This window comes from Mustelus asterias, chromosome 3 (assembly GCF_964213995.1).
Source record: "Mustelus asterias chromosome 3, sMusAst1.hap1.1, whole genome shotgun sequence".
Taxonomy (NCBI): Eukaryota; Metazoa; Chordata; class Chondrichthyes; order Carcharhiniformes; family Triakidae; genus Mustelus; species Mustelus asterias.
This window is the reverse complement of record NC_135803.1, coordinates 23,856,047-23,881,376: the sequence shown is the minus strand read 5'-3', so window position 1 is coordinate 23,881,376 and position 25,330 is coordinate 23,856,047. Positions and strand designations below refer to the sequence as shown.

General features: G+C 46.2%; 1 protein-coding gene across 1 annotated transcript in view; it reads left to right on the top strand.

The window, feature by feature from the left end:
- The window catches only part of nyap2a (neuronal tyrosine-phosphorylated phosphoinositide-3-kinase adaptor 2a), a 153,044-nt gene that overhangs the window by 113,144 nt on the left and 14,570 nt on the right, over window positions 1–25,330 (top strand). Inside the window, exons 4-5 of the mRNA XM_078201955.1 lie at window positions 7,133–7,354; window positions 11,235–11,350. Of these exons, the coding sequence (XP_078058081.1) occupies window positions 7,133–7,354; window positions 11,235–11,350 (338 nt within the window). The remainder of the gene's footprint in view (window positions 1–7,132; window positions 7,355–11,234; window positions 11,351–25,330) is intronic.

Sequence of the window (25,330 nt, the reverse complement as noted above, 5' to 3'; positions counted from 1 at the left end):
GGAAGGCTCTTCTTCAAATAATGGCATCTTTATGTCTACGTGAAAAGCCAGATAAGGCCTCAGTGTCATGTCCCAATCAAAAGATGGCACCTCTGACATGCAGCACAGTTATAAATGATCAAATTTCTGGATTGGGGCTTGAACCCATGACTATCTGACTCTGAAGCAAGAAAGCTACCAATTGATGACACCAAGTACAGTAGTATGTTTACAGTATACACTGTGTAATGATATTGACCGGGGTTTTCCAGCCCTTCCCACCCGTAGGGTTCTTCCTTCTGGTCCTCCCACAGGCGACCTCCTGCGACAGGTTCCCTAGCAGCATGACCAGTGATCAATACAAATGGCCATTGACTTTGGCGGGACTGGAAGCTCTCAACGGCAGCCAACGGTGGGCTGCTTCCATCACTGGAAAACACACTGCAGGGGAGCTGGAAAATCCCAACCTGCCTCTGTGTTAGCTGAAGTGCCTGTGAAGGAGCATGCAGCCTAAGGATTAAGATGAGGCCTGAGGACTAATTTCCATCTGCCTTTGGGTCTCTCTTTAAGGTGTCCACTGCCAACTCTTGGGTGAAGTCTGAACCCAAAAGTGAATCTATGTGAATTTTTATCCCATTACCTGGTCCTTCATCTCCTTTGATATTTGTAGATTATACCTGGCACAAAGATGATGGTTGAAGTTATTGGAAGCCAGTTATCTCAGTCCCAGTACGTCACTACTGGGGTTCCTCAGGATAGTGTCCTAGGCACAATCATCTTAAGCTGCTTCATCAAGGACCTTCCTCCGTCATTAAGTCAGAAACGGAGATGTTAGCTGATAAGTCATGACTCCTCAGAAACTAAAGCAGCCCATGTCCGTATGCAACAAGACATGGACTTTGGGGAGGCATGGTGGCACAATTGTTAGCACTGCTATCTCACAGCGCCAGGGACCTGGGTTCAATTCTGGCCTGAGGTGACTGACTGTCTGTGTGGAGTTTGCACATTCTCCCCGTGTCTGCGTGGGTTTCCTCCGGGTGCTCCGACTTCCTCCCACAGTCCAAAGATGTGCAGGTTAGTTTGATTGGCCATGCTAAATTGACCCTTAGTGTCAGGAAGGATTAGCAGGGTAAATACGTGGGGTTACAGAGATAGGGCCTGGGTGGGATTGTTGTCGGTGCTAGCTCGATGGGCCAAATGGCCTTCTCCTGCATTGTAGGGATTCTATGAACATTCAGGCTTGGGCGGATAAGTGGCCAGTTACGTTCATGCCAGGCAATGGCCATCTCCAACAAGAGAAAATCTAACCATCTCCTCTAAGCATTCAATAGCATTACAATCACTGAATCCCCAATGAACAACATGCTGGAGGGTTCCCAGAAACTGAACCAGACTAGCCTTATAAATACAGCAAGTCAAAGGCTGGGAATTCTGCAGTGAATAACTCTCCTCTGACTCCTCAGAGCCTGTCCAGCATCAATAAGGAACAAGTCACGAGTGTGATGGATTACTCTCAGCCTTCCTTGATGAGTTCAGCTCCAACAATGCTCAAGAAGCTGAACACAATTCAGGGCAAAGCAGCCTGTTTGCACAGCACCTCATCCACCACCTTCAACATGTACTCCCTCCTGCACAAACACACAGTGGCAGTGCTGTGCAACATGTACAAGGTGCACCTCATGAAACCTCCTTCGACAGCACCTTCCAAATCTCTGACTTCTACCGCTTGAAATGTCAAGGGCAGCTAACACATGGGAACACCACGACTGCAAGTTCCCCTCCAAGCCACACACCATTCTGACTTGGAAATATATCGCCATCCCTTCACTGTCACTGGGTCAAAAACTTAGAACTCCATTCCTAACAGCACTGTGGGTGTACATACAGCAAATGGACTGCAATGGTTCAAGAAGATGTCTCACCGCTACCTTCTCGAGGGCAATTAGGGCTGGGCAGCAAATGCTGTCAGTGATGCTCACATCCCATAATAAAACCTCTGTGTGCAAATTGGCTGCTATTTGCGTACAAAATTAATAATGATGGGAACATTGCATTTATATATATATATATCAGTGACTATCCTTCAAAAAAAGAGTCCATTGAATCTAAAATGCTTTGTACATCCTGCCAATATGATGGGGTGGCACAGTGGTTAGCACTGCTGCCTCACAGTGCCAGGGTGCCGGGTTTGATTCCCGGCTTGGGTGACTGTGTGTGTGGAATTTGTACGTTCTCCCCATGTCTGCGTGGGTTTCTTCCGGATGCTCCGGTTTCCTCCCAGTCTAAAGATTAGGTTGATTGGCCATGCTAAATTGCCCCTTAATGTCAGGGACACTCACTAGGGTAAATGTATTGGGTTACAGGGAATGGGCCTGGGTGGGATTGTGGTCGGTGCAGACTCGATGGGCCGAATGGCCTCCTTCTGCACTGTAGGATTCTATGAGTGCTTTTTAAATGCATGCATTGTCTTTCAGTTAAATGGCTCACAGTTGGCTTATTGCCAACCTTTACACATATCGAATATAAACTTGGTAACAGGGTACATTTCAGTCTCTGTTACTGGCAGAGTGACACCTCTGAGCCACACAGTAGACTTGAGATGAAAAACAGCAATTCTCTCACAAGCCAGTTAAGAGTTAGTGAGTTATAAAAACATAAGAAATAGGAGCAGGTGTAAACTGTATGGCCCCTTAAATCTGCCCCACCCTTCAATGCATTAATGGCTGATCTACTGCCTCAATTCCACTTTCCCCATGTCCCATCATTCCTTGAGAGGTCATAAATCTGTCTATCTTAACTTTGACGGTATTCAAAAATGGAGAATCCACAGCCCTCTGGAATAGAGAACTCTGAAGATTCACAACCCACTGAGTGAAGGGATTTCTCTTTATCTCAGTCTAAATGATCAACCACTAATCCAGAGAGAGATCTTGGGATCTTACTGTGCCCACTCCGATCCAACGCCGGCATCTCCCTATCCCAAGAGAGTGGGCGTAATTATTCCAAACCCCCGCTGGCATGTTGAATGGGGGGCATGGTGGGAGAAGATGGCAGGAGGACCAAAAACCAATTTCATGTTGGCGACTTTACAGCAGGATCTTTTTTTGTGCCCACCATGGTGGGTAGGAAAACCTACCAGAGGCTGACATTCATAGCATGCAGATGAAGGCCCGCCTGCAACCCTGGAGCCTGGACCCTGGACCCACACAGCAGTGGGTCAGGAGGGGCATCTCCCAGATTCAGTGTTCTGGAGTGTGTCCATCTTCCAGCCTCAGAATGTTCATGGAAGCCCACCCTCATTTTCAGGGTGTTCATCTTCTGGTTTCAGAGTGCTCCTGGAGATCTATCTTCAGTTTTAGGAGGTCCACCTTCGTCCTTCAGTCGTGGGTCAGTGATGTTGGACGTCTTTTCAATATAGCACCCGGACACAGTAGCAGACTACATGCCATCCAGATTCGCCACTGAATACAGCGATGGGGAACACTGACACTGCACATTCCTGCTCCCCCCCCACCCCCCACCACCCCACCCCCACCCCCACCACCCTCACCACCACAGCACTTGGTCTCAAAATGGGAAGGTTCCACCCAGTACCTCTGTGCTCTAGGTTCGCAGCCAGAGGAACAACCTCTGCCCTGTCAGGCCCCTTCAGAATATTTTATGTTTAAATGATATAAGCTCTTAGTCTTCAAAACTAGGTAGAGTATAGACCAAAATTGCTCCACCTTTCACAGAATCATAGAATCCTACAGTGCAGAAGGAGGCCATTCTGCCCATCGAGTCTGTACCGACCACAATCCCTCCCAGGCCCTTTCCCCACAGCCCCACATATTTACCCTGCTAGTCCCCCTGACACTAAGTGGCAATTTAGCATGGTCAATCAACACATTTTTTGACTGTGGGAGGAAACCGGAGCACCCGGAGGAAACCCATGCAGACACGGGAAGAATGTGCAAACTCCACACAGACAGTAACCCAAGCCAGGAATTGAATCCAGGTCCCTGGTGCTGTGGGGCAGCAGTGCGAACCACTGTGCCACCATGCTGCCCAGGAACCAACCTACTGAAGCTTTACTGTACCACCTCCAATGTAATACATAGGCCTAGGTAGGTAGGGACATGACCGGCGCAACTTGTGGGCCGAAGGGCCTGTTTGTGCTGTAGTTTTTCTATGTTCTAAACATTACCTTCTTTGGATATAGAGAACAAAGCCACACACAGACTTCCAGTTGTGGTCTCACCAAGGCCCTGGACAGTTGTGCCCAGACTCTCTTATTCTTGTTTTCTAATCCTCACACAATAGAGGTCAAGAAGCCATTTGTTTTCCTAATTGTTTGCTGCGCCTGCACGCTATCTTTGTGTTCCTTGAAAGAGTACACGCAAATCCCATTAAAAGTTTCACACCTTTTAAACCATATTCTCTTTTCTATTCTTATGACCAAAATGAATAACCTCAGACGTCCCCACATTGTACTCCATCTGCCACTTTATTACCCCCTCATTTAAGTCCTCTTCACAGCTTACATTCCCACCTAGTTTTGCGTCATCAGCAAACTTGGATACATTACCGATCATTGCGGCCCTCGACTTGAGGAACCTCAGTTATGAGGCCAGATTGGAGAATTTGGTCTGATCCCCTGGAGAGAAGGAGGTTAGGAGAAGATTTGATAGAGATATTCAAAACCATGAGGATCTGGACAGAGTGAATAGGGAGAAATCGTTTCCACTTGTAAAAGGATCAAGAATGAAAGGAAATAGATTTAAGGTGATTTGCAAAAGAAGCAGATGTGATGTGAGAAAAGCTTTTTCACATGATGAGTAGTGCGGGTCTGGAATGCATTGCCTGGTGGGGGCAGGTTCAATTGAGGCATTCAAGAGGGAGTTAGATGATTACTTGAATAGAAACAATATATAAGGGTATGGGGAAAAAGCCGGGGAATGGCGCTAAGTCATAATGCTCAGACGTGATGGGCTGAATGGCCTCCTTGTGCACCATAAGAATTCTGTGATTCTGATTCTATGATCCATATAAAAGCTATATAACACCAAACTGGACTGAAGAATCCATTTTAACATTGTAAGTACTGTACTGGTAACTGGAAGTTGACACTAAGGCAGGTGTGTGTCACAAGTGAAAGCTCTGTGGCAGTGATTTTACGCTCCCATTTTTGGGGGTGGTGGGATCAACCGTGGGGCGGAAATTTCGGTGGGAGTCCCAAACAGATATAACACTGGTGGGATATCCTGTTACGCTTGTCTCCGCCACCCCCCCCCCCCCCCCCCCCAGGCTCCCCCACCCCCCGTCCCTCACCCCACCAATAACATAACCAATATCCTGATGTTGAATGTCGGGATCTCCATTTTAATATATTTACATATCATTAGCAGGACTTTACGTCTGATAGTCCCTCCCCCAGATTAAGCTGTCCATTCATGTCAACCTGTCCAAAATCTCAACAGGTCTCCCATAATGTTCACCTAGCGAGCAGAACCCACCGAAGGTGTACAGATGAGTACAGCCCCCCTCCCCTCCCCTCCCCGCCCTCCCCACCCCGGGGTGGGAGGGGTGCAGAGGGTGAAGGGCATACCCCAGGCTCTGGCCCCTAGCAACACCCAGGGGTTTTGCTGGGGGCAGTGCCGTGGGAGTGTTCTGTGAAGTGGGTGTGCTGTGTGGCTGGGTGTTACATGGGCAGGGGGGGGGGGGGGGGGGGGGGCACGGGGAGGTGGTTGTTCCATATCTTTGGTGGGGAGGAAGGGCTCTATGAGTGGGTGGGAATTGCATGGTGGGGTGGATGGGTACAGTTGCCTGGGTGGGGTTTCTATTTTTATTTTTTTAAAGGTGGTGGATAGGGTGGACGCCCCAATCTTTTTCTGAGCCCACCTTGCCAGTGCGATGTCGTGACCCCCCCTTCCCCAACTTAACATATTTTGATTAAGTGGCTAAAAGTACGCCAGAGGAAGCCATCCTTTTGTCCAGAGGGTTCCACTCCCCCCTCCCCCCACTCCGCCCCTGTGCCACTCTGCAAAGATGTGATAAAATTCTGCCTCTTGCTCTAAAGATGACTGCTATTATAACCTTGTCTGTGAGAAATATTTCCACATTTGGCTCTGAAAACCAGTACATGAGTGAAATAGGGATCAGTTAATCCCATCACATTTAAGAACTGGATAAGGTCCATTTCATAATACCAGAATACTGTCACAAAGAAGGAACAGCAGAACAAGTACTGAATATTAAATCTGTGCTGATGAATTCATAGCTGGCATCAACAGGCAAGCTGAGCAGTCTGCTAAAGTAAGTCCCCTCAGCTGGAAAATGGCAACAGTCCTCGGAATATTGATCATTTTTGCAATTGTGTTAGATATTTGTAAACGGGACTCCACAGACCGACAATATCACTTTAAGAATGTTTCATAGTAGCTTGCCTGAAGATCTAAGAAGCTGAGGTGATGTCACCCTTGCAATGACAAATTCAATAACACAAATTGCATTTGACTGGAGGCTATGATTTGCATTGAGTGCTCACTTCCAGTATCCACTGGGACCTCTCCACGTGTATAAGATGTGATCTCAGGCCCCGACGGGACCCATATTACTCAATTTGGAACATTTGTGGTTTGGAAACTGAATAATATATATCCATTGCAGGGCAAGTATATATTGTACCATATTGACTCACTTCAGTTAGGTCTATACTGCTTCCTGTTACAGATATATCTGTGTTGCAATCATATGCAGGCTTATGAATAATTCAATTATATTTATACCAAGAAATGTTTGAGTGTTCTGCTGTGTTAATTCCGAATATAATATGCAGATATCAAAACCTGTCTACACATCCAAACAGAAGTTCGAGGAGCAAAATCTTGGTTAGCTCTTCCCTCCCACTCAAAAGAAAAAGGTTCACGTGTTTATAGTCTGTCCACAATCTCTAAAGTCGTTGCTGATGAAGGTAGGTTCCAGTCTGCAGACTACTGGAGATAAAATTGATGATTTTGGCTTTACCCACGGCAGCAGAGCCATCCGGGCGTGCAGCGCTGAAGGTTATCACGGCTCGCACATACTTCTGACAAAGTCACTTAAGATCCTTATCTCGAATGTGGGCTCAGGCTCTGAGAGCTCAGATAATTCGCTTAACTTCATTTCATTGCAGAGCCTGGGGAGGACCTAAAAGGACGGAGCTTCAGCACTGAACTGGCGCCAAAGGCAGAGGGCAAAGAGAAAGGGGCACACGGTGCTTCAGGAGAGCCAATCAAATCTCAGGAATGGGATGGAAGCCCTGGGCCCCCAGCAGCGGTGTCCAATCGAATGGGACGATCCTCTGTCAGCCCAACTCTGTTAGCAGGCCACAGCAGCTCAGACACCATGCAGTCAGGTAACTAACTATCCAACCCTGTGCTAACCCGGACATGTATTTCAATAGAGTGACCTTTGAACCACTTGCACTTCATTCATATTTCAGTGTGGTTCCATTCATAAATTTACAATATTTGCCGGTGTAAAATTGACCCCCCAACCCTAATTGACTTTAAACACAACGTTCTCGGAAATCGTGTTCAACTCAGTGTTGCATTTTGAAGGAATTTATTCCAGTCATTTTCTTTGGTTCAACATCTCAGATCGCTTCCACAGCCAATGTCTTGCCCTCTACCACATTGTGAGTTTTTACCTGCCTGATGTTGAAATAATATATCATACATCCAACAGAAGACTCGTTTTATGATATTGCAGCTTTCTGAGTTTGAGAAGATGGCACAACAGCTAAATCAGGCCAGAGAGGAATACACCGTGGCTTTGAAAAATTCGTGGGGGTGGGGGGTGTCAGGCGGTGGGGCATCAATACCCAAGCACCAATGTTGGCATTAACCCACCCATGGTTTCCACCACTGAATTCAACAAATTATGTAGGATGAGGAGACAGGAGTAATCGGCATTTCCAAACCTGGGGAAAGATTCCTGACAAAGGGTCATCCAGACTCGAAACGTTGGCTCTATTCTCTCTCCACAGATGCTGTCAGACCTGCTGAGATTTTCCAGCCGTTTCTGTTTTTGTTTCAGATTCTAGTATCTGCTGCATTTTGCTTTTATCTGGGGAAAGATTTGTCAGGTTCCCAGCAAGAGAGGGGTTAAAAATACTACCTCCAGTGGCTTATCAACATGCAAACATACAAACTAGGAGCAGGAGTAAGCCACTTGGCCCTTTGAGCCTATTCCACCATTCAGTAAAGACCATGGCTGATCTGATTGTGGCCTCAGCTCCACATTCTGCCTAACCCCAATCACCTTTGACCCGCTTGTTAGTTCAGAGTTTACCTACCTCTGCCTCCACCATTCTCTGGGGAAGAGAGTTCCAAAGATTTACTATCCTCTGAGAGGAAAGATTTCTCCTCACTTCCACCCAAAAGAAGAAAGGTCACATGTTTATAGTCTATCCACAATCTCCTAAACTTATTTTTAAACTATGTCTCCTAGTTTTAGTCTCTCCCACAAGAGAAAATATAACTTTAGCATCCACCCTGTCAAGTCACCTCGGGATGTTTTGAATAAAATCACCTCTCAAGCATTTATACTGCAACGGATACAGGCCCAACCTGTCCAACCTTTCCTCAAAAGACAATCCCCTCCCACTGCACCCTCCACCTCATCCCAGAAATCAGTCAAGTGAACTTTAATGCATTTGTATCCTTTCTCAAATAAGGACACCAAAACTGTACAGTATTCTAGATGTGCTCTCACTAACATCCTGTACAACTATGGCAAAACATTCCTACTCTTAGATTCCATTCCCCTTGCTAACAGTTATTGCAATAACATTCAATCTACCTTCCTAATCATTTGCACTTTCTGCACACTAACTTTTTCCTGATTCATGTACCAGGATACCCAGATCCCTCTGTACCACAGGGAGTTTGTCAATTTCTCTCGTATAACTAAATATGCTGCTTTATAATTCTTCTTGCCAAGGCGGACACGTTCACATTATGTCGGAGGCTATTATAAAATATTTGTCCTCTGAGTTTAGGTCCACCCATTTTGTCGAGGTACATGATCACAACACGAGTCCCCGCACTAACCCTACGTTGTCATCCTTAGCTCAGTCGTTGCACTTGTCTCTAAGAGTCAGGCAGTTGCGATCCAAACCCCATTCCAAAGACATGAGCACACAATTCAGGGTGACACTTTGGTGCAGTTGTGAGGCAGTGCTGCACTGTCAGAGGTAGCAGCCTTTATCTGCCATTTCGGTGGAAGCAAAAGTTTCCAAGATATTACCCAAAGAAGAACAGGGCAGATCTCTGTGTTACATAGACATAGAACATAGAACAGTACAGCACAGAACAGGCCCTTCGGCCCACGATGTTGTGCCGAGCTTTGTCTGAAACCCAGATCAAGCTATTTCCTCCGTATCATCCCAAAATACTCCATGTGCCTATCCAATAGCTTCTTAAATGTTCCTAAAGTTTCTGACTCCACTATCCCTGCAGGCAGTCCATTCCACACCCTAACCACTCTCTGAGTAAAAAACCTACCTCGGACATCCTTCCTATATCTCCCACCATGAACCCTATAATTATGCCCCCTAGTTACTGCTCCATTCACCCGAGGAAATAGTCTTTGAACGTTCACTCTATCTATCCCCCTCATCATCTTATAAACCTCTATCAAGTCTCTCAACCTCCTCCGCTCCAAAGAGAAAAGCCCAAGTTCCCTCAACCTTTCCTCATAAGACCTACCCTCCAAACCAGGCAGCATCCTGGTAAATCTCCTTTGCACTCTTTCCAGTGTCTCCACATCCTTCTTGTAGTGAGGTGACCAGAACTGCACACAATATTCCAAATGTGGTCTCACCAAGGTCCTGTACAGTTGCAGCAGTGTTATGGACAATATTTATCCCTTGACCAGTATTATTAAAAGATCTTATCCATTTGGTGTATCTTTCTACTTGTTAACTTTAGAGGGGAAAGAGAAAGATCTGAGGAAGTATGTGAGGGATATTATTGCATCTGCCTTGAACTAACCACCTATCTCTACAGATTAATAAATACCGACCTGTGAACATCTACCTTTATTGCTTGTGTTTCACTCAAAAGACATTCAAGCAAATTTGCAATCTATTTAATTCAAGCCTTCCTAAAGGCTTTGGGATAGGGACAACACCACAAGAGGTTGTAAAGGCCTCGAATTTATGAGGTGACAAGATAAGGCATTGTACCCCATCTTGGGCTTGATCGGACGCTTGATCTTAGCCAATAGGCCATTTAAGTTGCTTTTTGTGCTATTTTAATGAAGCCATTGGTCCATTAACCTATTTTAATGAGTGTACATCAAGTTAGCAATGTCGTTCAGTGATATTAACAAATGATAGTTTAAAGTTTATTTATTAGTATCACAAGCAGGCTTACATTAACACTGCAATGAAGTTGCTATGAAAATCCTCTCGTCGCCACACTCCGGTGTCTGTTCAGGTACACTGAGGGAGAATTTAGCATGTCCAGTGCACCTAACCAGCACATCTTTCGGACAGTGAGAGGAAACCGGAGTACCTGGAGGAAACCCATGCAGACATGGGGAGAACATGCAGACTCCGCACTGACAGTGACCCAAGCCGGGAATCAAATCCGGGCCCTCGCGCTGAGGCAACAGTGCTAACCACTGTGCCACCGTGCTGCCCTGTGACTGATTAATGTATTCAAATGGCATTCCTGTCTGCTATTTTAATGACATTATTTTAGAAAGTAAATAGGTTAATACCCCATTAATGTAATAAGAAGAATAAGGTCATAAATACAATGCTAATTCCTAAGCTATAGAAAGTGTGTTCACCAAGCAGTAATAACAATTACTTCAGAATCCTTCTATCCTTTATCCAAAGCCATGGTATATCATTAAACGTGGCACTAAATGGGACGGCACGGTAGCACTGCTGCCTCATAGCGCCAGGGACCTGGGTTTGATTTCCGGCTTGGTTCACTGTCTGTGTGGAGTCTGCACGTTCTCCCCGTGTCTGCGTGGGTTTCCTCCTTGTGCTCCGGTTTCCTCCCACAGCCTGAAAGACATGCCGGTTAGGTGTATGGGCCATGCTAAATTCCCTCTCAGTGTGTCCAAACGGGCGCCGGAGTGTGGCAACTTCATTGCAGTGTTAATGTAAGCCGACTTGTGACACTAATAAATAAACAATAAACAAACAATTATCACGCTGCTGTGGTTTTAACTTCCCGAGCACCCACGTCTTTTCTAACTCAGCTTTACCTCCACAGAGACAAAGGCAAGCTGCAAGCTGGGCCGATCTGCTTCAACTTCAGGTGTGCCTCCTCCATCCATCACTCCTCTCAGGCAGTCCAGCGAGACACAACAGAGCCAGGTACCATCGCTAGCCACTCCAGAATGACCTCACAGTTCAACATGCCAAAACAAAAAAGTTGTTCACATGTCTGTCCTCCATTTTATTACCAGCTTGTCGCCGTCTCCCCCTCTGTGTCAATCATTGGCAGTAGCAGGTTGCCGAAAGGCAGGACGCTCTCTGTTTGTGGCTCATCTTTCAGTCTTTCCTTTTTTTTTAACTTAAAAGAAACAAAAACTTTTCATCCAGTGTGTTACCTGACTGTGAATGAGATGTACTCTACATACATAGATATAGAGACTTTTCTGACTTCTTCATTGTTTTGTGTGTTTTAGCAGATTTGTGTGTCTTTGAAATGAACAAATCTGATAAAAAAAATGTCTCCGATCTGTCTTTGCTGGTGCACATTTTTTTCTTCGCTCTGTCGTCATGAAGACTTGCAGTGTTGTGATGTTTTGTTGCTAACTTGTACATCTTGTAGTGAAGTCAGTCTTCTTTATCGTTGTTTCTTAGTCGTTTTGATGTTTGTCTGTTCTTTTGTGATCATATCACATTTTGTGTACATTATCTTTATTAAAACTACTAAAGAACATTTCACAAAAGGCGTTGGGAGCATTGAAAATCTTTGCGATGAGTTCATTACGATGGGCCACCTGCCAAAGTTCCTGGTACGGAAGGAAAGGTTTTTCAGAAAGGGTGTCGGAGGCAGGCAAGAATGGAGAGACTTCTGAGGGAACTCTAAATTGTATCCCCATGATTATATTACATCTTTATAACCGAGGCTGCTCGTCCGTGGGTTTTCATATTAAAATGAATGGAATTACAGAATCAACCCGCTGTCCCCTAAACTTTCTCAGGAAGCTCACAGGTGGCACAGTGGTTAGCCACTGCTGCCCACAGCACCAGGGACCAGAGTTCAACTCCGGCTTCAGGTGACTGTCTACATGGAGTTTGCACATTCTCCCCATGTCTGCGTGGGTTTCCTCGGGATGCTCCGGTTTCCTCCCACAGTCCAAAGATGTGAAGGTTAGGTTGATTGGCCATGCTAAATTGCCACTTAGTGTCAGGAGGATTGGCAGGGTAAATACGTGGGATTACAGGCATAGAAACAGAGTAGGCCATTCAGCCCTTCGAGCCTGCTCCACTATTCATTTTGATCATGGCTGATCATCGAATTCAATATCCTGATTCCCCCCTTCCCCCCATATCCCTTGATCCATTTATCCCCAAGATAAATTTCTTCTTGAAATCAGACAACTTTTTGGCCTCAACTGGGTGGGATTGCAGTCGGTGCAGGCTTGATGGGCCGAATGGCCTCCTTCTGCACTGTAGGGATTCTGTGATTCTATGAAATCTGGTAATTCCATTCATTAAAATAAAATCTGCCTGATTCATAAACCTCTACCCCAATTATAAATGCATAAAATTGTGAGAGGTGATGTCATGAACATCAGTAAAAGTCCGGAGATCCCGTGTGACAAAGATGCATTGTGACTAATTCAATCACACTCAACATCTTGCAGCATATTTCATGTATTATGTAATGTCCCTGAAGGTTTTTGAGGTTTAGATCTCTTTATATTGAGTGTCTTCTGTTACTAGGTGCCGTCACCTGCATCCACCCAAGCATTTTGGCAACTGCTGAACTGGCCTTAACCAGTCAGAGTACAATCCTTGTTAATGGCCCCGTGATAAGCAGAAAGCAGATTTATAGTCGGTGCTAATGTTATATAACTGAAAGGAATTCAGTGAAAAATTAGCATTTGGCATTCGCAGCAAAATCTTGTAAAACCCCATGATGGATCTCATGGTGAAATTGGTCTAAATTCGCTTTGGGTCAAAAGTATTGTAACATCATTTTACCGATGATATTTGGCACAGTGCATGCACAAGCGAATGACATGCCAGAGATTTCCAGACATGGTAAGTAATCAAATTTCTTTTTTACAAAAATTGGCACAAAGTGGCATACTATTTCATTTGTTAATGAATACATTCCTTTCGAGGGTGGCTTAGCTTTGAAAACAACATTGTGGTCCAAGTATCGCTGCCCAAGCTGTACTCTGACAATTTTTGGTGTCCCAGGAACCTTGGAATTGCTTTTCCGCTTTTTTAAGTTTCCCGTCAGCAATATTGGCCGCGATTCTCCCATCACGGCCTGCAACTTTTCTGGTGGGTCGCGGTGGGAGATGCGCATCGCCGGCCTTGTTCCGGGATTTGCACATGCGCCGGGAATGCATGCGCATTTCCCAGAGCCGGCGAACAGCCGCAGGCCAGACCACGCTGGAAATCGGCGGGAAGGCAGGTAAGTCATTTGAATCTGTTTTTAATATGTTTTGAATGTAATTATTGGGAACTTACCGGTCCCAATTGAATCTCCCACCCCGCCAGGAGTACTTCATTCCGGCGGGGTTCAGAGTAGCTCCTCACGTTCAGGGAACTAGTGGGAGACACCGTGGGAGTGAAGGGGAGGGGCAGTCGGGGCCTCCCAATGGGTCGGGCAGCAAGGGGGTGCCTCCTGGGCATGGGCACCCTGCCAGTGTCAGCCTTTTCCACCTGGCACTGCCCAAGGGGCAAAGTGCCCATGTCCAGGGGGCACCTTGGCACTGCCCATTAGGCATCGGGATTGTGGACGGGGCCGAGGGCCAATCGGTGGGGAGTCCCCCTGCCATTCTGCATGGCGCTCGGTCTGGGATGGAGGGAGGCCAGTGATTGGGGTGGGCTGGGGGGAGTGGTCTCCCGGGGTGGGGGTCTGCCTCCCAGGGGGGGTCTGACCCCAGGGAGGTCACGGGGGGGGGGGAGTCTGCCGGGGTGAGGGGGTTGAGGGGATCACCACGACTGGGGGGGTGGGCTAGACATCGGGGTGCTCCAGGGCAGGGGGGGGGGGGGGTTTCGGGCTGGTGCGGGAATTGGCGTGGGGGCCACGATCAGGCCATGGGGGGGCTGGAGGGGCAGCACTGCGGGGGTCCCGGGCTAGCCAGCGATCGAGCTGGCCAGCAAACAGGGAGACTGACAGATCGGGGCCACTGAGCATGCGCAGAGCTCCAGAACTGTCAGACTCTGGTGCGAATAGGCCCCGCCCCCCTGGGTTTTTAATGAGATTCACGACTGGGACCTCTGCAATGCGCAGAGTGCGGAGATTCGGGTGAGAAGCTGAACTGAAAAAACAGTTGGGATCTAGTTTTCCCGCCAATTCAGCGCTTTTGGGAGAATAGCAGCCATTCTTTCCATTTCAGTCCACAATCAATTATTGATTAGTTTTATCTTTGGAATGCCTCTTCCAAGCTTGCAGGGTGGCACGGTGGCACAGTGGGTAATTCTGCTGCCTCACAGCGTCAGGGACCCAAGTTCAATTCCGGCCTCGGGTCACTGCCTGTGTGGAGTTTGCATGTTCTCCCCGCGTTTGCGTGGGTTTCCTCCGGGTGCCCCGGTTTCCTCCCACAGTCCAAAAGACATGCTGGTTAGGTTGATTGGCTATGCTAAATTGACCCTAATGTCAGGGGATTAGTGGGGTAAATATGTGTGGTACGGGGAAAGGGCCTGGATGGGATTGTGGTTGGTGCATACTCGATGGGCCAAATGGCCTCCTTCTGCACTGTAGTGATTCTATGATTCATGTAATTATTGCGACCAACTCAATTAATGAGAGACTGTGGCTTGTTCCGACAAAGTAAATGAAAATCGTATGGCTCCTGTAACAAGCAGCCGATCTGCAATGTTCGATTTATGCCTCGGTGGGCAAGTTGGAACCCTACCTCAGTATTCCTAAGGACTAACACAACCTAGCAGCCTTCTGAAACATTTTGGAGTGGGAATGGGAAAGAGGGGGAGTATTCAGTGGCCAATCAACCAACAATTACCAAGCAGTCAACTGAACATTAGAGCCATGTCCAGCTTACATGAGTCTGACGTCAAAGTGGGAATGTCCTCATTAATCCTTGCAATTAAACATGTACACAAAATCTAGTGGATAAACAATTGATTATTTAACTATTTGTTCCCCATTTTACATCAAGTACGTGATCAAAATCTTTTTATTTAATATGCATTACATAGAAAGCACAGAAGTAAACCATTCAATCCAGCTGGTTTGGTTGGGCAGCACGCTGGCACAGTGGTTAGCAATGCTGCCTCATAGCGCCAGGGACCCGGGTTCAATTCTGGCCTTGGATGACTGTGTGGACATTCTCACCGTGTCTGCTTGGGTTTTCCTCTGGGTGCTCTGGTTTTCTCCCATAGTTCAAGATGTGCAGGTTAGGTGGATTGGCCATGTTAAGTTGCCCCTTAATGTCTAAAGATGTGTAGGTTAGGTGGACTAGCCATGGTAAATGCAGGGGGTTACAGGGCAAGGGGGAGTGCAGGCTCGGTGGGCTAAATGGCCTCCTTGTGCACTGTAGAGGGTACTATGCTGGAGCTTGTACTCCACACAAGCTTCATCCATCTATAATTACCTCCTCCTGCAACCCTCCATTCACTTCTCCCTCATGCATGCAGCAAACCTTTCCTTAAATGTGTCAGCACTGTCTGCTTAAGCCACTCCATGTGGCAACAAAGTTCCACATTTTCACCCTTCTGTGGTAACTTTACATTTTTGAAATCAAATTGGGGTTAGTCATTTTACCACCTCATTAACACAGACCATGTGCCCATTATTCCAAATGCTTGCTGCTGGGATGTCAGGAGATTCCTGACTATTTCCGGCAAGAAACTATGGGTAGAATCTTCTGATCGCTGGTGGCGTTCTGGGAGGTGGAAAGGCATTTACCGAGGCAGGGTGGGAGCGTACCTGAACCTTCTTCATCTCCATCAGAATTAAGTTTTGATCAGCAAGGCCCATGGGTGACTTCCCACCCCACTGCCAATTGAGGCCTTTAAGTGGCCAATATAGGCACTTAAGTTGCTTCACCCACCATCGCTGGGATTACCCCAGCCAGAGCAGACCTGTCGCCATGTGGCCTGCATGACAGGTGAAGCTGTGCTTGTCATGTCGGGGAGGGGTTCTCTTGATCATAGCCAATCTGTGTCTGATCAAGGGATTGGACATCGGGAAGGAAGTTCATTGAGAGATACCCCAGCTCTTGCTTCCAAACCCCTGCTCCCCTCTACCCATGGCCCCCGCCCTAAGAAACCATCCCCCCCCTCCCCACCCCCAACTAACCCCTACCGTGCCCCACATTACTTACCTCTGGCCTGATTCCTCGGTGATCTTGGGACTCCAGGGAGTGTCCTTCCGTCTGCTTCCTCAATGATGCAGCTGGACGCAAAATTGGAAGAGCTGCCCCACAAGCCTGACATAGTCATTCATACTCATGTAATCATACCTTACAGATAATGTCCCAGACACCACCATCACCATCCTTGGGAATGTCCTGTCCCACCGGCAGGACAAACCCAGCAGGCATAGTGACACAATGGTATACAGTTGGGAGGGAACTCCCCTGGAAATCCTCAACATCTGGACCCCATGAAGCCCCGTGGCATCAGGTCAAGCATGGGCAAGGAAACCTCCTGCTGATTGCAGGCCACCCCCATCCCCTATCCCCTGAGTTGATGGATCCATATTCCACCATGTTGAATACAACTTGGAGGAAGCACTGAGGGTGGCAAGGGAGTATTCCGGGTGGGGAACTTCAATGTGAATCTCCAAGAGTGGCTCGATAGAACATAGAACAGTACAGCACAGTACAGGCCCATCGGCCCTCAATGTTGTGCCAAGCTTTGTCCGAGACCAAGATCAAGCTATCCCACTCCCTATCATTCTGGTGTGCTCCATGTGCCTATCCAATAACCACTTGAAAATTCCTCAAGTGTCCGACTCCACTATCACAGCAGGCAGTCCATTCCACACCCCAACCACTCTCTGAGTAAAGACCCTACCTCGGACATCCCTCCTGTATCTCCTACCATGAACCATATAGTTATAGTACCATAGACCGAGCTGGCCAGGACCTAAAGGACATAGCTGCTCGACTAGGACCATGGAAGGTAGTGAGGGAACCAACAAGAGGGAAAAACATACTTGGCCTCATTCTCACCAATCCACCATTTGTCCATGATATTATTGGTAGAAGTGACAACCGCATAGTCCTTGCGGAGACAAAGTCCTGTCTTCACGTTGATAATCCCCTCCATCGTGTTTTGGTTGTTAGAGGTCAATCATCTCAGTTTCAAGAGTTGATTAGGGAACTGCCCTCGGCCCAACCATCTACAGTTGCTTCATCAATGACCTTCCTTCCATCAGGTCAGAAGTGGGGATACCCACTGATAATTGAATAATGTTCATCTTCTTTCGCACCTCCTCAGATACTGAAGTAGTCCATATGCAAATTCAGCAAGACCAGTTTGGACTGAAAAATGTCAAGTAACGTTCGTACCACATAAGTGCCAGACAGTGACTATCTCCAACAAGAGGGATCTAACCAAGGCCCCTTAACATTCAATGGCATGACCATTGCTGAATCTCCCACTGTCAACATCCTGGGGGTTACCATTGACCAGAAACTCAACTCGACTTGCCACATAAACACAGTGGCTACCAGAGCAGGTCAGAGGCTAGGAATTTTGCAGCAAGTAATTCACCTCATGACTCTCCAAAGCCTGTCCACCATCTACAAGCACAAATTGGGAGTGTGAAGGAATTTCCTGGATGAGTGCAGCTCCAACAACACTCAAGAAGCTTGGCACCATCCAGGACAAAGCTTGATTGGCACCCCATCTACAAACATTTACTCCCTCTACCACTGACGCAGAATGGCAGCAGTGTGTACCATCTACACGATGCACAGAAGTAACTCACCAAGGCTCCTTAGATAGCAACTTCCAAACCCACAACCTCAACCATCTAGAAAAACAAGGGCAGCATATAGATGGGAACATCACCACCTGATTGGCATGTGGTTCAGCAGACCTTCCCTAAGAGGCAGCGTGCGTCTCTCACCAGCTCTCCAGCCAGCAGGCAAGACGCCCAATGCCACAGCAAGATTTTGTCCTGCTTTTAATGGGCAAATTGGTCTTCTGAGTCATAGAAGCAGCAGCAATTGTCATGTTGGCAATGTAGCACACTCCTACCAACATCACTGGTGAGGCTGCCAAAGGGGCATTAGGTTACCAAGGTGGATGGTAACCATGGTGATGTTGGTGGACTATTACCCAGAGGCCTGCTGTAATGCTGTGGAGCAGTGAACTCAAACCCCAGCAGGGCAGCTGGGAGATTATAAAGTCATTAATAATAATCATGAAACTGTTCAGAGATCTGCTGTCCTTACTGGCTGAGGCCGGTAAGGGAATTAAGGGTTATGGGGATCAGGCGGGTAAGTGGTACTGATCCACGTCAGATCAGCCATGATCTTATTGAATGGCGGGGCAGGCTCGAGGGGCTAGATGGCCTACTCCTGCTCCTTTTTCTTATGTTCTTATGTTCTTAATGTGACTCCAGACTCACACAATGTGAGGACTCTTAACTGCCCTCTGCAATAGTCTAGCGAGTCATTCAGGTGTACGTGGCTCACCACTACCTGTTCAAAGTCAGTTGGGAATAGGCAATAAATATTGCCCTTGCCAGTGAAGCTCACATCCTAAGAAGGAAAAAAATAGACTTATTTTCCAGGATCCAGAAAAATAATCTGTGCAATTGTGGCCCCAGGTATCCCCCAACCACCCCCATCTGCCGTCTCCCCGCAATTGTGACCCTTTTCTGTCAGACCAGCATCCATTCAGCTGCCTGGTATTGTGTTGGCATAAACCTGATGAGCTGAATTAGGATGCCCGTTTTCGACAGGCAATTCACCATTGCTACAGAATGAGACTGAGGAAGGATGTCCTTGCTACATAGGGTGTGCAGCAAGCTCGAAGGACTAAATGGCCTACTCCTGCTTCTAGTTTCTATGTATGTTTCTATGTATGAGGCATTGGCCTCATACTTGGTGGCAAGTGAGATTAGGTGGGCAGGTCAGGGCCTTTCATGCGTCGGTGCAGACTCAATGGCCTTTTCTGCACTGTGGGATTCTGGCCTCAAAATGGCTCCGGCCTCTTCGGTACCAGAACAGATGCTCTCCTCTGATTGACCAGTCAAAATCAACATCCCAGACTAAAGGAAATCCTTCCAAGTTCATAATTTGATCTGTAACTGACTATCTTCTATTTTTGTGCATTACACCAGAAACTACACCTCAAAGGTACTCCTCTTACTCCAAAGTATTTTGGGACATCCTGAGGTGTTGAAAGGTGCTATAGAAATGCAAGTCTTGCTTTTCAATGACCCGCCCATCCCACGGGATCCACCCAAAAATAAAATGTTTCTCCCACTCTATTGAACTCCCTTCGAAGGTTTTTTTTAATGTGGCACCATGATGAAGGGTCACCAGGCTATTTTTGAGAATCCAAATTCTTGCTGCACAAAGATTCTTTCAGACTGTTGTGACTATCTGAATGATTAAACCACTCACGGAGCACAACCAGTCTATTAGTTACTCACAACACCTCAGTGCAACCCACACACAAACACATTTCACACTTACAGTCTCCACCGTCAAAATACTTCCACCTCTGGGTTCACAGGCAGGCCAGGCCAGGCCTTGTTTTCTTATGCTAATGCTGCACCACTAAAGTGAGCTTTTTTTGAAAAAGAATGATTTATTTTTCTCTGTCTAACTCCATTCAAGACGGCAGTGTTAAACATTGACCACAACCAAGATATCCTTATCCTCCTTCAGTATTTCGTCAGATGATTCTGCAGCGTGTGACTGAGCGATGTGCATTTTTACTGAAGCCTCCATGGAATCATAGAATTCCTGCAGTGCAGAAGGAGGCCATTTGGCCCATTGAGTCTACACTGACTCTCTGATAGTGTATCTTACCCAGGCCCACCCTATTTCCTATGCATGTAATCCTACGCATTTACCATGGCTAATCCATCTAACTTGCACATCTTGGGACACTAAGGGGCAATTTAGCTTTGGCAATCCACCTAACCTGCACATCTTTGGACTGTGGGAGAAAACTGGAGCACCCAGAGGAAACCCACGCAGACACAGGAAGAATGCGCAAACTTCACACACAGTCACCTGAGACCAGAATCGAACCCGGATCCCTGGCGCCATGAGGCAGCAGTGCTAACACTGTGCCATCGTGCTACCATTGTCAAGTTCATTCTGTCCAGTGTGGTCCTGTGTTGAACTAGGTGTCATGTTTCATCAAAGAGTCCCAGTTGCACGACTAGCAAAAGATCACGGCATCTCTGTACCTCTGTGCCCCACGTCGTGCATTTTTGTTCTTGTTTTGAACACCTGATTTAAATGCTTTTGGATTTTGTGTAAGGTGTCTGAGTTGTGAATTTCTTTTTTCTTCCCAGCAGTTTTTTTTAACTATTTCCAAATCGCTGCAGGTAATCTCTTATTATGTCCGTGCTAGAACATCCTGGACCGTACCATCCTTTAGAAACATGAGTAGGGCAATCAGGTCATCAAGTTTGTACAGTAATGATAAGATGGTCATGTCATTCTACTGATTGGCCATAATATTGCTTTGCACTCCATGAGAGCAAGCCAGAGACCTATGTTCAGCAGGTCTTCTCACCCTGTACTGTACCCTCTGCTTCCCCACCACTTTGGGGATATCTGAGCAGCTTTCGTGTGTGTAAATCAGTACAGATTTATACATTTCTCAAAACAGGTTGCTGAAAGTTGCTTTTTAAGTAAATTGTTAAGTAAAGTTAGTGAAGTTGTTAAGTAAAGTTAGAATTTAAATGCTTCATCACATCACAAGTAATTATTCCTGATGATTTCTTAATTTCTATATATCTCAAAAATGTAATTTATCACAAATGAGAAACTGTACCTTTTTGATTTGAACAGATCTTTTGGTGCTTTCCACTGGGGCAATATGGCATTACCTGTGGGAATATTCCTTTTATTAAGAAAATATACAATGGACATCATTGTTCCTCTCAGGCTTACATAACTTCTGGGTGAGGTCTGATCTTCACACTCACTGCTTGTCATGCAAAACTGACCTTCATGGAGTTTATTCAAAGTCCCTCAATTCAGAGAATTGAGGATGGTCAGTCCATCCTTTAGAATGAAATCTTTGATTAGCTGTCAATTCTCCAGATATATGCTGGTACTGATTTGATTTGATTTATTATTGTCACATGTATTGGAAGACAGTGAAAAGTATTGTTTCTTGTGCGCTATACAGACAAAGCATACGGTCCATAGAGAAGGAAAGGAGAGAATGCAGAACGTAGTGTTACAGTCATAGCTAGGCTGTAGAGAAAAATCAACTTAGTACGAGGTAGGTCCATTCAGAAGTCTGATGGCAGGAGGGAAGGAACCGTTCTTGAGTCGAATAAAAATTAGAATAAAAAGAATAAAAAGAAGCTGTTCTTGAGTATTGCTCCATGAACCTTCTGAAAACTGATTTTTCCAATTACCTTTTCAACAATAGCTGCAGGTCATCTTTCTTATTTTGTCCCAGCTAGAACAGCCTGGACCATAACATCCTATAGAAACATGAGTAGGGCACTCAGGTCATCAAGTTTACTAAATTATAGAATCTCTACAGTGCAGAAGGAGTCCTTTCGGCTCATCGAGCCTGCACTGACCACAATCCCACCCAGACATTACCCCATAATCCCATGCATTTACCCTAGCTAGTCCCCCTGATACTAAGGGGCAATTTAGCATGGCCAATCCACCTAACCCACACATCTTTGGTACTTGTGTCAGCCATGGCAATGCTCCTTTAATCCCCATTCTTTAGACTTTTAATAGCTATACTTTCAAAATAAGTATCAATCTTCCTCTTAAACTCTTCAATTGACTTGGTATCTGGGCAGACTGGTGTAAATTTCCGTAATCCTTTATATATATATATTTTTGGATTTGCTTTTAACAAACCAACCTTCAATTCTATGATCTTGTTCCCATGTTCAGAATTCCTTTGCGAGAGGCACATACAAATATGTCCACGTCTTCCTGAAATTCAAACTTCATTAGCCACACCCTCACCTGTATTGAGAGCTCATGAGAAATTGTTGGCGTTATTCGGTTTCTTCCTAGTATGTATGAGATGCTATACTCATATCTCCCTCGTCCTGTGTCATCAGAACCTTGGCAGAAATTCAACCAACGTCTTTGTCAGTTTGCACTGCAAACTGTTGGTCGAGCCTGCACTGACCACAATCCCACCCAGACATAACCCCATAATCCCATGCATTTACCCTAGCTAGTCCCCCTGATACTAAGGGGCAATTTAGCATGGCCAATCCACCTAACCCACACATCTTTGGTACTTGTGTCAGCCATGGCAATGCTTCAACCAACAGTTTGTCAGTGGCTTCAACACAAAAAACTCTCCCAACGAGTTAGTTCAAGAAAGGGAGATTGTTGTTAAAATCCATTATTCAGAAGAGTCAAAAGCTTGGGAGGGGTGGGATTTTACAACCTCGCTCAGGCGGGACCGTAACATTTCGCCCGAGGCCAGTGAGGATTTCCGTTCTGCGAGCCTCACCCGCACCGATTCCGGGACAAGCAAGGGAGTTAAATTCCAGTGGAAAGTCATGTCTTTGGGTAGGATCTTGAGCCCATGTTCCCCATCTGTGGGATCAACAGCGAGGACTCAATATCCGGCGAAAACTGGAAGTTGCAAATCTCGCCGGTGAGATTGTGACTTCCAATTTTCAACACCCCTCGCTGGTGACGTAATCAAGTCCACTCCCACACAGGGTGTGAACCCAATTTAAATACAGTTTATTTAAATATTATTAACATGTCCCCTCCAATCCGGGGCACGAGGAGGGGCAGGTGGGGGAGCTCCTGAAACCTCTGTGGTGGGCTGCGGTGAGGGGATGTTTATTCATGTTCTGATTGAGACACCCTTTAAACTTGGGACCCAATCTCAGTGTAGCTGGGCTTTGCCGCCGTGGTTAGGCTCCGTCCCCTACAAGAGGTCACAAAACTTGCCCAGCTAATTTTTATTTGACAGAGTGTGGTACGATCTGGAGAGAAAACCGACCAACGCGCCATTTTTCTCACCGGAACCAACACTCAGCCAAATTCTGGTAAGATCGCCCCCTACATTCCAGGACTGAGCACATAAGTGAGACTGAAACTTCAGTGCAATGCTAAGGGAGTAATGCTGTGTCAGTGATTCAGCCTTTCTGTTGAACAGGTGAACTAAGGACTACTCAAACCATATAAAAGACTCTGTGGGACTATTCAAACAAAGAACAAGGAATTCCCCTGATGTTGTGGCCAAAACGCCTCCCCAAACCAGTAGCAACAAAAGCAAATTAAAGTTTATGGACCGTGCTAAATGTAAATCTTTCCTCTGCAACAGCAGTGCCAGTATTTCAATAGTTTTTCTTTACTTGTGAATATCTGTGCGATATCCTAAAGATGTGATCAGTTACTTTATAATTGCTTGTGCACTCAAGTGTCAAGATACGTTGCTTTAAATTTTCAACCCATGAAGCAAGGGTAGTAGAGACACATGTGTCAGTCTATTCCACATTCACTGTAAACTGCTGAGTGACTAGAAGTCACAAGACCAGCAATTAGCAATAGCATAGCATTAGTTTTGCAGTTCATCTGCACCCAATACCTTACAAGCAAGGTTATCTCCCACAAAGATAAACAATAAATGTGGAGGTTCCGAAGTTCTCAGACCTCTTTCTGAGCTTATTAGTCTACAGGACACTTAAAATAACTGGGTAATGTTTAATCATCTTGCAGAAATAGACCAGTGAACTAACCCAGTCTAAAACCTGCCTGGATTGGAGCATTTCAGCTATGAAGAGAAGCTGGGTTAGGCTGGGGTTTTTCTCCTTAGAGCACAGAAGGTTGAGGGAGGACCTGATTGTGGTGTACAAAATTATGAGGGATCTTGATAAGGTAGATAGTAAGAAACTTTTTCCCCTTAGTAGAGGGGTCAATAACTAGGAGGGGGGGTACATAGTTTTAAGTTAAGGAGCAGAAGATTTAGAGGGGGTTTGAGCAACAACATTATTACCCAGAGGGTGGTGGGAATCTGAAACTCACTGCCTGAGAGGGTGGTAGAGGCGGGAACCCTCACAACATTTAAGAAGCATTTAGATGAGCACTTGAAACGCCATAGCATACAAGACTACGGACCAAGTACTGGAAGATGGGATTAGAATAGATAGGTGCTTGATGGCCACTATAGATATGATGGGCTAAAGGGCCTCTTTCAGTACTGTAAAACTCTATGGGCGGGATTTTCCAATCACACTTGCTCTAAGGCCGGAAATTCTTGACTGAGGTCAACGGACCTTTGCATGGTCCGTTGACCTACAATTCCCATGGCGGGCGGGATGGAAAAATTCCACCCTATAACTCTATTGATTGCTGTATGCGATACTTAATACGTCATAAAAGGCTTAATTTTTGAAATTTTGCTTTCAGAATCTGAGCATGGGCAAGGTCATATTCCCCATCCTTAAGTGTCCCGACAACTAAGTTGGGCAGATGGCATGAAAAGTTAATAACATAGTGTAGGTATAGGCCCAACTGAGTGGCATTGGAATTCCCCTGCCCTGAATGGCATTGGGTTTTGGGGTTTTTTTACTGGGAACTTTTGTTGAAACTGACAGCCAAACCAATGGTTCCTCTTGTCCAACGTTTCTGGCAAAACCAGTAAAACCAATAAAATCCATGCTTGTGTTTAAATTCAAGTTCTTGTGGCGCAATGGTTAGAATCCCTGCCTCTGAGTCAGAAACTCCAGGTTCAAGTCCCACTCCAGGACTTGATGACCAAGGAAGGTGCATTCATAAGGCAGTTGTAACAAGCTTGCTAAGGCCAGTCTTCTGTCACAATCATGGGGAGATCAATTGATGATCCTCCGTGGCCATCATCTTGCAGTCACAAAAGTTGAACATCAACCTGCAAATCCTTCCAAACACACCAATGGCTGGCGGTGAGAGGAGGGTGAAATAACTCCTTAGAAGCCGCTATCCCGTTACCAGATTCCCTTCATTTCCAAACTTGTCTCCGATC